Here is a 17,100-nt window from a genome sequence, read left to right as displayed (position 1 = left end):
ACTATAATATCATTGAGAAACAAGCGCTGGCCCTGATTAAGGCATTGAAAGATTTCTGGGTTTATATTCTTCACTCTCATGTATTAGCTTATGTTCCTAGTGCAGCGGTAAAGGATGTCTTGGTACAAACAGAGCCGGAAGGTAGGAGAGGTAAATGGATTGCTGCTCTCTTGGAATATGATGTTGAAATCAAGCCCACCAAGCTGATTAAAGGACAAGGACTTGCTAAACTAATGGCTGAAACAAACCTTCATGCCCTTGATATCAACTTGATCGCTGCCTTATCCGATGGTGAAAGAGAAAATTCAGCGGTTCAGGTATCAGATATTTTTATTAATTCTCCTTGGTATGCTGATATAGTGTATGTACTTCAGAATGTGTCCGCGCCTCCTGGAATGTCGAAAAACAAAGCTAGGACTTTGAAATTAAAGGCTGCTAAATTTTGCATTATGAAATCAGCATTGTATTGGAAAGATCCCGGGGGCATCTTGCTTAATTGTTTGGTTGAAGAGGAAGCAAAAGCGACGGTAGAAGACTTCCATAAAGGTGACTGTGGAGGTCATTTATTTTGGAAAACTATAGCCAACAAGATTTTGCGAGCTGGTTTTTATTGGCCTTCTCTTTTTTCTGATGTGTACAAAGCGGTAAAGAACTGCCATGAGTGCCAAATATTTCAAGGAAAACAAAAGTTGCAGCCATTGCCTCTCAAACCGGTGGAGATTAGTGCGCCATTTCAGCAGTGGGGCCTTGATTTCATTGGTGAAATCCACCCAGCTTCGTCCGGGCAGCATAGATGGATCTTGACTGCCACTGATTACTTCACAAAGTGGATAGAGGCAATTCCTACTCGGCAGGCCACAGATTCGGTAATTATCGCTTTTCTTGAAACTAATATCTTATCACGTTTCGGCTGTCCATTCAAAATAATCACAGATAATGCAGCTGCCTTTAAGTCCAATAAGATGGTTGATTTCTGCTATAAGTACAACATCAGCTTGGGTCACTCCACCGCTTATCATCCGCAAGGTAATGGGCTGGCCGAATCATCAAATAAGTCACTAGTGAACATTATCAAGAAGATGCTGGAAATTAACAAGAAAAGTTGGCACAAGAAGTTGGTCAATGCATTATGGGCTGATCGGGTGAGCCAAAAGAAGTCCATTGGAATGTTGCCATTTGAGATTGTATACGGAGTTGATGCAGTCTTTCCAACATCACTTAGTGTACCGGTCGCGAAATTACTTCAAGAAACGGGAGAAGATATGGATCCAATGCAACGGAGAATCAATCAAATGGTCCACTTACAGCAAACAAGGGAAGAAGTTCTCCAAAACTCTTTAAAGCTGCAAGAACGTATCAAGAAAATCTATGATAAGAAGGCAAAGTTGGAAAATTTTCAGCTAGAGGATGTTGTTTTGAGATGGGATGCTCGAAACGAGGACAAAGGTAAGCACAGTAAATTTGATAATTTATGGAAAGGTCCTTATAAGATTGCTGCATATCGTGGTCCTAATGCTTTCATTCTCAAAGAGTTGAATGGTGATGAATGTCCCGGTGGGTCGGTGAATGGCCGGCTTCTCAAGAGATATCATGCTTGAACAATGCTGCTCTAAGTCATCTTCATTGTATATATCATTTTACTTTACTACAGCAACTGTGAACTGATCTCTCAGCCTTGGTTTGGGGCCCGCAGTGAAGGCTATAATTCCGAGGATGAAGATTGGTTGGTGTGAGGTTTTCAGTTTGTTTATTTTCTACAAGAATCAGTTTGTTTGAGTCATAGTCCTTTGAAAGTTTTCAGTTTATAATCCAAGTCAAATAAAGTCTGTTCGAGTATGGTTATATTTGTACTAGTTGACTCCATTGCCCAATAAGGCACTGGTCTGCTCTCCCAAGAGGTCCGAGGTTCTTGGCACCTCCAAGGAGCTGCCATCCCCATTGGAGCCAATGTTAGTGTCGGTCTTGAGCCCTCCATCGGTGATCAATAGCTCTTTGCATATGCATAGGTAGGTGTCTCATTAGTGTCAGTTTTGCATCCCGCTAGGCATGCCATAAAACTGAATGGAGGGCTAGTCTTTGTTCCCTTCTTGGCTTTGCTGGAATCAGGTCATACCATTTGAAAAAACCTTGTGTCACACTTGTTTCATTTTTGTCTTGAAATTCCAAGTCTAGGTATAGGGTTTCGGTCAAAATCATTGCCAGGTCATGAGTCAAAAGTCTGATGGTCTTCAGCAAGCCAGAAGGAGGTTTGTAATTACGTTTTATTGATAGTTTTCATCTGCTACAGCTTATTTTTACCTTGGTTTTAAAAACTCTGTTTTTAAACCCAAGGTCATGTGAAAATGGCAACAATAAAGGAAATTTTCAAAAATCTTCAGAATGCCGGCAACAACCCTGGTCTCTTCCTCAGAATCCATCAGAGAATCAACCTGCAAAAAGAACCAAGTGAAAACACTCAAAAAATCAATTTCAGGCAAAGTGCAACTTAAAAAACAGTGTTAAATTAAATGCCAAAACATGCAACATTTGAAAGTGGGTTTGATGTTTTAATTTTTTTAAAATGTGGACCTATAAAGACCAAAAAGCCCTCTTCATGGCCTCATTATGCATTGACAAACTTGCAAGACACAAAGAGAAGCAAAGAAAGGCGATTTGGCTGCGATTTTAGTCATTTCTGGAGGAGCGACTAGTTGAGTTGGAGGTGCGACTAGTTGGGCAGGTGCGACGAGTCAGAGCTGCTCTCACAGTGTAATTTTTGAACTGGAGCGACGAGTCAGAGGGGTGCGACTAGTCGAGCTGGGTTTGCCAAGAAACGTGCCAAATCACCCAAATCACCCTCCCAAATTGCTAAATCGACCAGGTAAGCTCCAAATTCATCTATGATAACAAGGAATAAGTGAATGATGACATGTCTCATGGTTTTCTTCTTCAAAAATTTGCAAGAGAAATGGTGAATTTAAATGTTGTCAATGTAGGCAAATCTGCTAGGGTTTTGTTTGTTTTTCAAGGTAAAAATCCCTCTTATCCCATCCTTGTTCCCTTGGCAATTAAATTCACAAATGTTGCTGCATGTTTATCTTATTATTTCATTTATATCGTTTGCCAGAAATACAAGGTTTCCATCACATATTCCTTCAAAATCTTTCCCTTCCCAAATTTCTTCGCTAAACCCTAATATCCTTCATGTTCCCACAAACCCTAAATTGCCCTTCTCCTTCCCACAACAAGCAAATTACATGGACCTGCAGCAAGAAAATAAAACAAAAAGAATAAAATATATATATATATATATATATATATATATAAATTGATATGAAAAGAAAAATAAAAATAAAATGCCAAAATGACCCAAATATGAAAAACAAAGATATTATTGGGTATAAAAAAGAGGCAAGCTGCTGTTATGAAATTTATAAAAAGAAAAATCAAAGATTGCAGCTGTGTATATATTCATAATGGACATATTGCTGTGTTTTTGGTCTATAAAATCGTGTTGCTGTGCTGCCCAAAATAAACTCTGTTTTCCCTTTTTTATCATTCCCTTGAAGTTGTCAAATCTCCTTTTGATAAAAATACAAGTGAAGCTCTCTTTCCCTTATCACTAAATGCATATGAATCCCGTCCAGATAGCAGAGTTTGCTTCATTAAAGGATAAAAATCAAATGGATAATGCTGCCCCATACCCCCTGTCATAATATATGTTCTTTCCCTTGGTCCCTATCATACATGGTTTCGTTGCAAATGATTTCTTAAAAATGATAAGATGGTATGTGTTACATTTTGTGAATTTTCCCTAAAAATCCCTGTTTTTATTTCCCATTCCTTATTAAAAATCCCTCCCCTAACAGTTCCCTTATGATTTTTCCCCTTGAAAACAGCATACTTCTCAGCATTTTGCAGGCAGAGGCAGCAGTTCTATTTACCTTTCAGCTTGCTCATCTGGTTCCAAAACCATGTCAGACACTGAGAGTTATGAGCCTAGTGATGACCATTCATCAGCTACAGAGGTGGTGGTACAGCAGAGGGTTCCTAAGAGGGGTGGTCATCATAGGAGACAGGAACCTACTTCTTTGGCAGCATTGCAGGCTTGTCCTTTGGCAATAAACGGTTTTCGGTACATGTCATGTTTTCAGTTCTGTGAGAGGCTTGCTCACATTCAGCATCATAGTGAGTTGGCACGTTTATTTGTTTTGCACCTTCATGATGGGCAGGTCACTCTTGCAGGGGTGAATTTTGTGTTATCTTCAGAGATGATTTCAGAGGCTACCGGGATACCGAATGTAGGGGAAGTGTGGCCCAAGCGCAAACTGCTGGACTTTATCTTTTTTGAGCCATATGTCAGGCCCTCATTTGTGAGCCTCTTGTCAGGGATCTTTCCTTCCAGATTCCTCCGGGCGGAGTATGTTTCGATCATGAAGCTTATCATGCAGTACTTTACATGTGACGGAAGATTTTCACTGGTCTCCACTTGTCATATTCGCATGTTGATGCACTTTACCAGGGTGAGGATGATGAACATCCTGGTTTTCTTCTGCCAGGACTTTCAGAGGATGTCATCCGTATTTCAGAGGTGGACCCCAGCCCAGCAGCATAGGAATCTATGCCATCATGGTCTCATTCAGCTCATTGTTTCCCATCAGTTGAGGCAGCAGGGCATTTCATGGGCAGACTTCATTTCTCATGAGGTTTTTACAGCGACATCACGGCCACAGCCAGAGCCACAGAGAGGTCAGCCAGAGCCACAGAGAGGTCAGCCAGAGCCACAGATCATTCATGAGGAGGGAGGTCCATCACGCCAGGCAGAGATTATTGTGCCTACACATGTTGTTTCCCCACTACAGTGTACATATCAGAGGGGTCATAGGACCTTGTTTGCAGCAGCTCGACGAGTATTTTCTCCACATCAGGTGGAAGGGGTCTCGTCGTCATCATCAGATCAGCGAGTGTTATCTCCACACCAGGTGGAAGGGGCCTCGTTGCCGACAGCAGCACAGGTAGCAGAGAGGGGCAAGCAGCCCATGATTGAGGATGAGAGAGCTGGCGATACACGTCATGATTTCATTGATTTTGATGCTCATTCTCCTTCTTCTGATTTTTATGAGCTTATCAGACAGAGAGAGGAGGATAACCTCGTGTTGTAGCAGAAGCTCGAAATGGCTCAATGGACCATCACTTATCTGGAGCAGCGCAACAGACAATTAGAGGCGGAGAAAGAACTTGACGAGCTATGGAGGATCCGTGGTAATAGAGGCTTGAACCGTAGGAGGCCTGGGGACCCATTGCCTGCTGATCGGGAGTCCATGCTCATTCAGGTGAATGCCCACTTGGAGAGGCTGTTAGAGAAAGCCAACCGGGACAAAAGGCTGCTACGAAACATGAAGAACCATTACTGGGCAAGGTTGCACGTTTGCAAGGCAAAAATGAAGATACTCCAAAGGAAGTTGTCCGAGGCCCGCAAGAGGAGGAAAAAGACCAACCCGCTCCGTATCTTGGCTGAGGCCTCTCTTACTCACCATGATACTGACTAGCCTTCTTCTAGCAGCAAAACCAAGAAATTTTGAGGATTTTGAGGCATTTTTGGCATTTTTTTTGGAATTTTACAGGTTGTGGCCACTCGACTCGTCTCACCCCGTACGAGACGAGTCGTCGATACAGCTCAGAACGGGGAAAAATCTACATGGTTGGATTTGTCTTGTAAAAGTACACTTGCCTATGGAAGGGTATCAAATTTTGTGAAGATTTGGGCAGCCAAAAGCTCAAAATACAGCCAAATTTTGACTTTCTGCCCCTTTTTTGAGTTGCAGAAAGCAGGTTTGGGAGATTTGATTTTTTAGGGGTCAAATCAACTCCACATTCAGAAATTCCGGTTGGGTTGGAAAGTAGACTTCCAGACCTTTCCAACGAGCTATCCTGCACTTGATTTGGACTCCGGAAAGGCCCTCAAACAGCGCTGCCAAAAGGTGCGACTAGTCAAGCCAAAGGTGCGACCAGTCAAGCAAAATTTGCCAGTTTTTGACCAGTTCGGCCAGCTAAGCACAGTTTTCACTTGGGTTGATTATTTAGGCATGTAATTGATGGATTCTTGAGTAAATTTCATGGCATTAGATACTTTTACTCTTCTTTACCTCTTCTAGAAGCTTCTTTGATGTAAAAAGTTAATATTTAATGCATGGATAGGCTTCCTAACTTTTAGAGGCAAGTTGTTGTGCTGGCCTATTATCTAGTGACTGATTTAGAATTAGTTGTAACAGCTCCTAGGAAGCTGAGCTCGACCCCTAGAGGTGGGGGAAGAGGTTTGACCTTCTATATTATGCCTTCTCTTTCTCATTTTCAGGGTTGGACTCTAGAGGGAGAAGTGCTATTGTATTTTTGACTTGTATTTTCTGCAATTTGAGGAAAAGGAAGGCCAGGATTTTGCAGACTTCATTGTGGATTCTTGTGGATTATTATGTTGATGGTGTGTCTCCTACTGTTATTGTAAGTCTGTTTATGTGTTCCATTTCTTAATCTCTTGCTGCTATTTAAACAAAAGAAGTGATAAAGTTTGAATTCATGCATGCCATGCTCAGCTTTCAATTTTGTTTAAAATTTATGTTTTCCACTGTCTAGAGAGGATTCGAATTCATTGTTCGCCCTATTTAGCTTCTCTTCTTTCTTCCTTGATCATCTCTTTCAGCTAAAGGCATCAGCATAAACTCCTACCTTGCCCCAAAGACCCACCTGCAAAAACTGAGCTCAATCCCCGCACCCTGAATTGCACTCCCTCCAAATTGCCACCAAAAAACCCAAAAACATTAAATCAAATCCCCTTATCAGTTTACTAGCCTAAAATCCTTATTCCTAATTGGTCAAACTCATCTCATTGAGAAATCCACCAATTTTGACCCGAGAGAGCGTTCTCATACCTCGTAGGGCTAGCTACGAAGTGAAATGGTTTGATGTTGCCTTGAAGGTTTACCTTCCTCAGCCTAGGGTGAAATCTCAAGCGCTAACACAGGGGACCCCATTCCAAAATAATGTCTTCCAGCAAGCCACCCACATAATCCACCTCAATGAGGATCCAAGCCATCCTCTTGTTGCAAGCCCCCAACACCTTAGGATCCATATAAACAAACTTACCCACTCAATTTTTGATCTCCTCCAAAGCCTTCCTGGTCCAAAATTCCAGCCGTAAGCCAGGAAGTTTAACACAGGTGTGTATGTTAAGAGGAGTGTTGGTGAGCAGGTTGAACTCACATACCATTTACAGAGTTGCAGAAAAATCTGGCTGCGCACCCATGAAGCCTTTAAAATTTTCTGGACATCCACCTGATGTAGGAAATGGAAGTTGTACCACTGATTCATTAAACAACTAACTTTCGAGGTATAACCCAATAATGGTTTCCACTAAGCCAAAACCCAACCCTCCATATCCATATTCTGAGAGCCATCGAAATACCATCGACCCTCTAACGCCTTGTTTTGGAGGATCTGAACTCAGTCCCAAATGACATCATGTATGAAACTGAGCATTTTGGGTTTAACGACACTGCGGACATTTTTGTGCCTCCTCCTTCGATGTATCAGTCTATTACTGAAGCCCCCATCCTGCGACATCACATCATTTGCATGCACATGCAAATATCACGGGGGTGCATGCATAGGATCGGCATCAACCACACGTTCACCATCCCACTCAGATCTCAGATGGTCAATATTACGAGCCTAGGATTGGTCCATCTCCAACATAGCTCATAGAAAGGTCTCTTGAGCAGAAATGTATGCATCCAGTGATGCCAAGTAATCTTCCATCCGCCCCCGGAACATATCAAACCAGAACGCATTTCCATGTCAAAACCAACCCCACCTACCACAATTTGATGAAGAGAAAAAGAACGCCCCAAACGATGTGTACCACAAAGGTCCGGAATAGCAAAAGTCTAAAATTGCAAATGTTGAGGAAAGAATATTACCATCCTCATGCAAGGGAAGAAACAACTGAGGATGTCAGAGGGAGTGCGTACATGTAACAAGGAACCAGAAGAATAAAAAACCCACAACGAGTGGATGTCGGGTCACAATGCGTAGTCAGAGAGGAAAGGATTAAATGTAGGAAGGCAGAAAAGGAAAGACACGTCGCCAGAACATGTAATGGGAGCCCACGCAAAGTCCTAGACCACTGATTTGCCCAAACGCGGATCACAAATAATGTCAACCACACCGCAAAAAAGTAAATGTCACATGAAAACAGTTAGAAAAAGGAGAACGAGGAAAAAACCAGTCAGAAGTGGTAACCCCAACGCCACCCAACAAGGACCCAGCATGACCCGAGCGGAGGAGAAGCGGTCACAAACAATGATTTATTCACAGGACCAATAACCCATAATCCTTCACCACAAGTTGCAGAATCTGAAACTAATATCCTTGAACAGACATGATATGTTGAAAGAGTCCTTCCATTTACGCCAGAGGTGTGGAAGTCGAAATTGTCCTTGTTGTTCTATATCAGCAGAGGAGTCCCCATTGAATAACCTCCCAAGATCGTCACTCCGGTGGTGCATCTGTATACAGAAGCGAGGAGTGCAAGCAAAAGAATACCAAAAGGGAGTGCTTATGGGCAACGAACTAGACTCAATTTAGTACGTAGACGCCATGAGCTGAAATGTTCAACTAGATGTCCGTCACGATGAAAATGGCACATATGAATGGCATAAATATGTGCAACACCTCCACGAACTAAGAAGTAAACATTCCAGTAGGTGGAGGTCAAGATATGTCAGCCCCATGGTGATCACCAAACATGTAAAATACCAGCAACAAACGGTACCACCCAGGTCTCAATCCTACCCAAATAGCGGGGAACACCACTCGAACTACGAAAAATCCACCAAGTTAACATGAAAAACCACTGAAAACCCAAGAATGTACACTGAACAAAGACATCTGACAATAATGACAAATGAAGAAACCCCCGGGAACGATCAAATGAATACCCACCACAATGAAACGGCCAGAGAAAAGTTACCAATAGACCCCAGAGAAACAGGCATATGAGGATAGTAGAGGCAAATAAATGGAACAAATTGCTAACCGCCAGTTATAAAGTGCACTTACACGGTGTCGTGACATAAGACGACAGGGATGTCCAAACACCTGGGGTATTCGAACCCAGCAAAAGGAAATGTGTAATAGCAGCCACAAACAAAAATAAAGCAAGGATATGAGAAACAAAGCACCAGTATTAATGTCAGTCCGTATGGAGAGTGCACCAGATGTTTTGAAGCATGTCCACCGGTAGAAGTTACAGACGGAGATGTTGATGAGCCACCATATCCTCCACTCCTTTTGCCTCTGACTTATTATATAGTTATAGTTAACTATTCTAAGTTTTGGAGGTCTTTTGAGCATATTTTTTAATTAAATTTTCCTATAATCCTGCAGGAATTTGTTGTAATCACAAGTTTGATATGTGAACTCTACAAAAAGAATTTCCCTGAGAGTTTTTCAAAGCTTTGAATCCATTTACACATTCAAAAATGGATTTTAAACAACAACAAAAACATAGTTTGACTCCAAAATCTAAAATAGTTAAACAATGCCCCTTACTTGTTCTGTTGAGATTTATTATTATTGTGATGGCATAAGGGTCTATTGTTTTTGTAGGTTGTTTAAAGAGGTAGTGATAGTGTTCATGTTGGTAATTGGGACTCTTTTCTAGGTTCCCTAGCAATTTCATAATGCATCTTTTTGAGCCCTTTGGTCTTAATATACTACTATCTTATTGGTAAGCAATGATGTTTATTTTGGCATCTTATTCCAATTTATCTATGAAGTTTCTAATTTTTTGGATTATAGGAAGGCCATCTCATTAGGAGAGTAATGTGTCTAAGCGCAAAGAGTCCACTTAGTATAATATAATTTCCATTTTCTCAATTATTTTAAAGGTTTGAGGATGAATACCAATTCTCTCCTCACTTTCCAAAGGCCCAAGATATTAGGAGAGTCATGTGTAGGAGGACTTCCATTAGCTCAATTACTTCAAGTCTTTAAGAGAATGAACACCAATTCTCTCTTAAATTTTTCATAATTAGGATTACTCTAGCACAATATAAACAACAAAAAGATTCCCTAAAAACACACTACAAAATTAGAAATTTGATTCTCAATTTAAGTAACCACTCTCAATCACTACCTCAAATCTTAAGATGCCTACTAATTTTGTTCATCTAGAAATTGAAGAAGATATTGTTCATTATAGTATGAATATTAACTACTAAAAATCTAATTTAACTAATCTAAAAGTGAAAAAAAGACAACATTACTACATCTCAATAAAATGTTATAATTTACGAAGTAATTAATAATATTAGAATTTCCCATATATATAAAACAGAGAACATAACAAGCTAATAAATATAAATTTTATAAATATAAGAAATTTATACATACAATACCTAAAAATTTACATTTTCTCCTATGAAAACAACAGTGACTATAATGTTATGTTTTATCTTTTATGATACAAATTCGCTATTAAAAAATCCAAAAGACCTATCTTTTAAACTACTATTAAAAAACAAAAAGTAAACACTTTTTCATATAAATCATCCATAAATATGCTTTCATTAAGCCTGATTTTTGTTGGCAAAGAAAAAAAATTGTCCCACCAGACAAATGATTCCGTACTCCATTACACTCTGGTACACTATTATGTTCATACGATCACATGCATTGTAATGACTTTGCTGAGATGTCAACATTTTAAGAACCACATGCATTGCATTTTACAAATAAAAAATAACATAATGAATTGAAAAGGTGACGTTCAGGTTTTCTTGATCTTATCTCATCTTGATCTATGGTATGTGCTTTCCACTCAGAGTATGCTTTAGTTAGTCCTGTCATTACTCAAAGTAATATATGATTTGTCCCATTAAACTGAGTGCCTTAATAGTGAACATACTTTTCCTTTTGAAATTACTTTTTCAGCGAGGCCAAGGTTTAGTTTGACAAACCACCCGGTCGATTTCTGTTACAGAAATATCTAAATTTATTCTCAAAGTAAATTTCTGGCCGATTTTTGTTAAAGAAAATTTTAAAAGTATTTTCAAAATAAACTTCTCTCAGTAGATCCAACTGAAATTCCTGAACCAGAACTGAATTAAATCGTTATTTATCATTTGAAATTTCCCTACTCAGAAGATGCGAATTGAAATTCCTGAACCAGAATTGAATTAAATAGTTATTTATCATTTGAAATTTCCCTAACTCAGTAGATCCGAACTGAAATCCTTGAACCAGCACTGAATTAAATCGTTATTTATCATTTGAAATTTCCCTACGTACTTAGATGACACAACATATTCAGACAAAGGAGAACTAACAATGAAAATATTTTCACAGCATTACAGTTTTATCTGCCCGATTGTTTCGGCCCCCACTGCCCGCTTTACCGGCGCAAAGATGAGTCACAAAACCGCATAACAGCTTACAACACTTCAGACCTTGAGTCTCGGTAGCATTTAATTATTTGGCTAAACTGTGTCTGTAACATACAGATCTACAAAGGCCTTGGCATCATTATAGTTTTCGCCGCTCTCGACCAGCAGCAAAACCAACCCCTGCTTTACCTGCATTTTAATCACATTTAAAGCGTGGTGCTTAGCTCCAGGTATAAACATGGCTGCTCTCAGTTCTGGTATGGTAGATGTGGCCTGATCCAAAAGCAAGCCACAGTAATCATTCACATTGTCATTGAAGCCCGAAGAGGAGATCATGGCCCTGGTAACTTTCCCGAAATGATTCTGCATAGAAGCAATTAAATTGGCGTGGAGCCACGCCAAGAGTTTGTTCATTCCGAGCTTCGGGATAGCAGCTTCCATATCTCTGTATCCGCTGACCTCGGACTCCATGACACCATTGCATTCGTCGTCATTACAGGAAGGGCCAAAGAAATCGGCCATGTGAAATAGAGTAGGCACGCAGACAGATTTGGCAGGAATTGAGCTCGAACCCTACTCAGGAAACACATATACAGCCCGGTTTCAGGTCAGAAACAAAATACATATATAATAAGATTAGGGAGTGGGTTCGATGAATGAACATGGCTAGGAGTGGGTTCGATGAATGAACCTGCCTGTTTGTAGCCTGGAGTTTTCTGCTTGTTCTGGTTAGCTGCAGGCGTTGAGTCGAGCCCAGGAATCCGGTTTTCACTTGTTTTGGTGACCTGGTGAGCTGCAGGGGAGTGCGGGTCGAGCGGTTAATTCCCAAATTTGAATTGAGGGGTGAATGGCCACAAGACGGTGATGGAACTTCGGTTAGACGTCGTCATTAATGCAGTGGGTGGCGGAGTTGGGCAAAAGAATTGCCAGCGGCCGGAGCAGGAGGTTTTCTGGGCGACGAGGGAAACCGGGCAATTCCTCCACCTAGGTAGACTACTCTAAATCAATTTGTTTATTATTCTTTTATTTTTATTCCAATCGTTTTGATAAAATATGTAATTCTTAATTTCCTAACATTATCAATATTTCGACCCTCTCGTTTTTCTCAAAGGCCTTTGCGTTCCTCTTTTCTTCTCTGTGTTCGGGTGCTCTTTTACTCGGCTTGGTTTTCCTGCTCCGTTTTCTGCGGAAGGCGATTTCCACTATGCTGTTTACAAAAATAATTTATGTGGAAGTTGATTATATATATATATATATATATATATATATATATATATATATATATGAAATTACATATTCTATACTAAGTTATGCTACGTGAACACACATATATCTCTTAAGATGTGTGAAAATTTGTAAGGATGAACATTTTATTTAATGGAAAATTGACAAATTATACAACAATATTTCATTTTGCAGAAAATATCACTAGGACACTAACATAATTCTCTACAAATTTGTCTTTTTACTCTGAATCAAAATTCACAATGCTTAATAAATTTTAAAAGCTTCAATTCAATAAAAGAATGAAATTTTGAAATTTCATTACCACATTTCCGACTTTCATGCATTCACCCATCTCCCTCATTTTGGACAACTCACCATTAAAACATTTTAACGATTTAACATATTAAAAATGTATTTTTTTATGCAAAATTATAATTTTTGTTATTTTTTGAAGTAACTGGTGAAGTAATATTTCAATTGCATTTTGCAGAAACACGTTCACCTAAGATTTTATTCAACTATTTAAATAAATTGAAAAACCAAGAGTACCTTTTTGAAGAGGACTCATAAACGAAGATAGTGAGATTTTTTATTGCATATATTTTATGTTATTGATTTTTTATTCAACCCCTTTGAAACTGTTCAAAAAAATTTCAAACATTATGTTTAAAAGAAATTAAATGAAAAATATCATATGAATTCGAAAATGTCAAGCTCACATGCCATTAGATAGAGGATTCTTTCATGTATCCAACATGATCAGCTTTGCCACTTAAGGACAAATTATGCCTTAAATCTGCTAGGGTAGAAAATTATGTTGCAGAGAAATCTACAGAAGGGGTGCTAAAACTACGATTTTTAGTACCTCAGTAGCTCGATCGAGCACTTAAGTTATAAATTCAAATAGCTTGATCAAGGGTTTAAGAAACCCTCAATTGAGCCATTAATGTGGTTAACCAACGACTCAATCGAGCCTTTGAAAAATTAATAACTTACCAACTGCGCACCAACTTTGTTTATGGCATTGATGTAAAAAGCTATAGACTAGGAGCTTGATCAAGTCCCTGTTACCACCCCAAACAAAAGAAAACAATACAAATTCGAATGTGCATGCATGGAAAAATAACAACAAACATTCATTGATAAAAAAATAACATAATGTGGAAATTACATAAGAATTCACAACAAACATGGGAAATTAGAGATTTCGATTTGAAAAAGGAGAAAAAGTTCCAGGCACAAAGGAAGTGCAAAAAAAATCGAAAGAAAGGATGAGAAAAAGACAACAGACATTGAGAGAACAACACGATTATTCAACTCAACAAATTCATGTAAATATAGGTAATTTAAGTTGTCTCACTTCTCATATTACTTGCTCCATATTGTATGCATTAGGAAATATGATTAAAAACAAAAAAAAAATGGAGAATGAAACTATAGAACTAAGATAAATAAACATTGAAAGTAATACCGTGTAGATAAAAAAATTGATATGTGACAATAGCTAAGGAAAAATCACCTGGTGTGATTAATGGCTCATTGGAATTTTTTGAAACCACTTGAATTCATGAATATTATGAACCACCTTCGAATTGTAATGGTCTAGGATAATCCACAAAATTTAAGGACGTGATTTAACCAAAGAAAATTGTTACATTTCTATATATTATTTACATGAATTACAATTCATTACAATTTATTTACAAGAGGGATTAGCAGAAATGGTTGTAACATAGGTGCTCCAAAACCTATAAACATTAGTTTGATTGGAGCCTGATATTCTTGTAGGAGTTAAAAGAGAGAAAACGTGTCAAAATTTAAAAGGAGAAAGAGTATCCCTCCTTCCAATGCGCATGTTGAGAAGACATTCTTAGTTAAACATATAACAACAATAAATTTTCGTGACATCCATCATCATATATAACATTTAATGGTTACTTGAATCCTAAATGATGATCCATACTTTTGAAAACCTCATAAGTTTCTTCTTTCAATCCTCCCATGAAGATTATGAGAATTTTAGAGAATATTTTTTTTAAAGACATACAAAGTGTAGTGTAGATTTTTGCTTGTACAAAAATGAATGTATTATTGCATGTCACTATAATGCTCCATGGAAGGTTTATGTGATTAATCAATATTAAATTCATAAACTATAAATGCAAAAGAAATAAATAAGCATGCACGTATTTATGATATGTTAGAAATGTTTACAATGTAAATCTTCTTAGAATGTGGCAATCTAATATTGATTAAATTCATATAGTTGTTTCTCAACATGTAATCGTGAAATATATTGCAAAGTATGGTTCAAAAGTAAAAAAGAGGAACCTTACTTTATACTTTATCAAGATTTGATGAAAATAATTGAAAACATAAAAGACATTTGATATCCTTCTTTGCAAGTGCATAAAAATTATTCCTTGTAGAAACATGCAGTTTTTTGAATCCTCTTACCCTTTCTTGTGCCCTACTTGATTATTGCACTAAAATATCCATGTACATTCTCTCATAAACAACACTAAAATCACTTGTGCCCCTCTTCACCACAAATGATAAAAATGTACATCCATTGTTGATAAGGCCTTGAAGCATCGTACTTGTTCTCTAAATCCACTAAAACCTCTATCTCTTGATTTATTTTTGTTTCCTTATAAACAACTTCAATGGTATTTTCATACTTCTCATCTCACATTTCTTCCACTTTTGTTTGGAATTGTAAAATTCTCTATAGTTACGATAAATTATTCCTTTAAGAAAGTTCTTCTTACTATTGTTTTATGGTAATTTTAGTTACATGTTTTAAAACGCTAAATGATATGGTGCTTCTAATGAAGAAAAAATTTCCAAACTAATTTGATCTTGTATAGTAGGCTTTCCAATATCATACTTAAAGACTAGTTGAATATGTTCTTTCTTGTATGAAGTGTGTATTTACATATTGTATGGTTTTTTAGTCACAAATGATCAATTATAATTAAATTTGTATAAATTTATAGGTATAATTTTTTTTAACTCTCATGAAATAAACTTGGCCCTTCAATTTGGTAATCATTAGCTTGATTTTTCAAGAATCTCTCATTCTCTCAAATTCAAAATATTCTCCATATCATTAAGTTAGTAATAATTCCCTTTGACATATATTCAATGTTTTTCAAAGAACTTCAAAAGTTAAGAAAATCGCGCTTGGCGATGTTTCTGAAGCTAGGGTTTGGAGGTCTGGCTAGGGCTCTGAGCAACCCGACATTGCAGACTTGTACGCCATAGGATAACAGAGATCAATTTCCACAAATGGCAACGCTGATGGAAGAGATGAACGTCACGATGGGGGGGAAAGAGATCCCCTCCTACCGAAATATAGTAACCAACGAAGAAAGTGCATAGGGCACACAGGTGACCAACACACGTAACGAACATGGAAAAGGCCATCCTATCCTCGGGGCTCAATGGCAGAACTAGATGTGTGGCCAGTGCCTTCCAAGGGCTATGAAGAAGCCTCGGTTCGTCATACCCAACAATAAACTTGAAGACTATATGAAACATATGAAATACCACGCAATGATTTGAAAATTTATAGGAGTCTAGCCAACAAAAAGGGATCTGGTGAAGTGGATCCAACGTAAATGGCAACCAAAGGGGCACATCGAGCTGAAATTGTGCAGCAGGGGATTTTACACGGTGAGTTTCGCCAGCCTAAAGGATAAAGAAAGGGCGTTTGATGGTGGCCCGTACTTCTTTAACAAAAAAGGGTTGCTTATGAGAGAATGGGAGGAGTGTTATAACCTAGATCTGGAAAAAATCATAGTACCTCCGGTATGGGTACTCCTCTTTAGCCTCCCAATGGACTTCTGGGATCCTGACATCTTGGAAGGTATCGACAACTCCATTGGCAGTTTCATGAAAGTTGTTGTTGGGAAAAATACTGAGAGGGGGTGAATCAATATTTTCAAATCAATTACTTTTTACATTCATATTCAAATTTTCTATACGCGACTTTACTGAAAGGAACCTGCGTGTGTACGCGACTATTCTTAAGATAACCAACGTATATCCAGTGAACTTATAATTCAATTAATTCATCATATGTTGGTCTTCAGCCAGTGCATTAGTACTTTATTAAACATTATATAAACAATAACCATGTGTTGTAATAACAAAATAAACCGTCACACATAAGCAATACACACGAACACTAGGATTTAAGGTGGAAACCCAATGTGGGAGAAAACTGCCTGCTACTATCGTCTCTGTCTTCTTTAATATAGAGAAAAATCTTCTTACAATCTTGTATTGGTGCAGACTCATACTAGTATGTAGACACCCACCTACAGAAGGCTATAATCTTCGTTTGTTCTCCAACTCCCGCGGGAAGGTAGCTCCAACCCCCTGGTTCTTGTACTGGCATAAACTTGTAACAGTATGCAGGCACCAAACCGCAAAAGGATACAACCTT

The 17,100-nt window shown here is 38.4% G+C and overlaps 1 protein-coding gene across 1 annotated transcript; it reads right to left on the bottom strand.

The window, feature by feature from the left end:
• Window positions 1-11,513: 11,513 nt before the first annotated feature.
• Window positions 11,514-11,942, bottom strand: LOC149249541 (uncharacterized). Its single transcript, XM_089456278.1, has one exon. It carries the CDS (start codon window positions 11,940-11,942, stop codon window positions 11,514-11,516), a length of 429 nt encoding a protein of 142 aa, XP_089312404.1.
• Window positions 11,943-17,100: the final 5,158 nt, after the last annotated feature.

The sequence above is a fragment of the Pinus tabuliformis genome, chromosome 7 (assembly GCF_031772625.1).
Source record: "Pinus tabuliformis cultivar Carrire ecotype Pingquan chromosome 7, CPIR1, whole genome shotgun sequence".
Classification (NCBI taxonomy): Eukaryota; Viridiplantae; Streptophyta; class Pinopsida; order Pinales; family Pinaceae; genus Pinus; species Pinus tabuliformis.
Note: the sequence above shows the minus strand (reverse complement) of the source record. Positions and strands in the feature narration are given on the sequence as shown.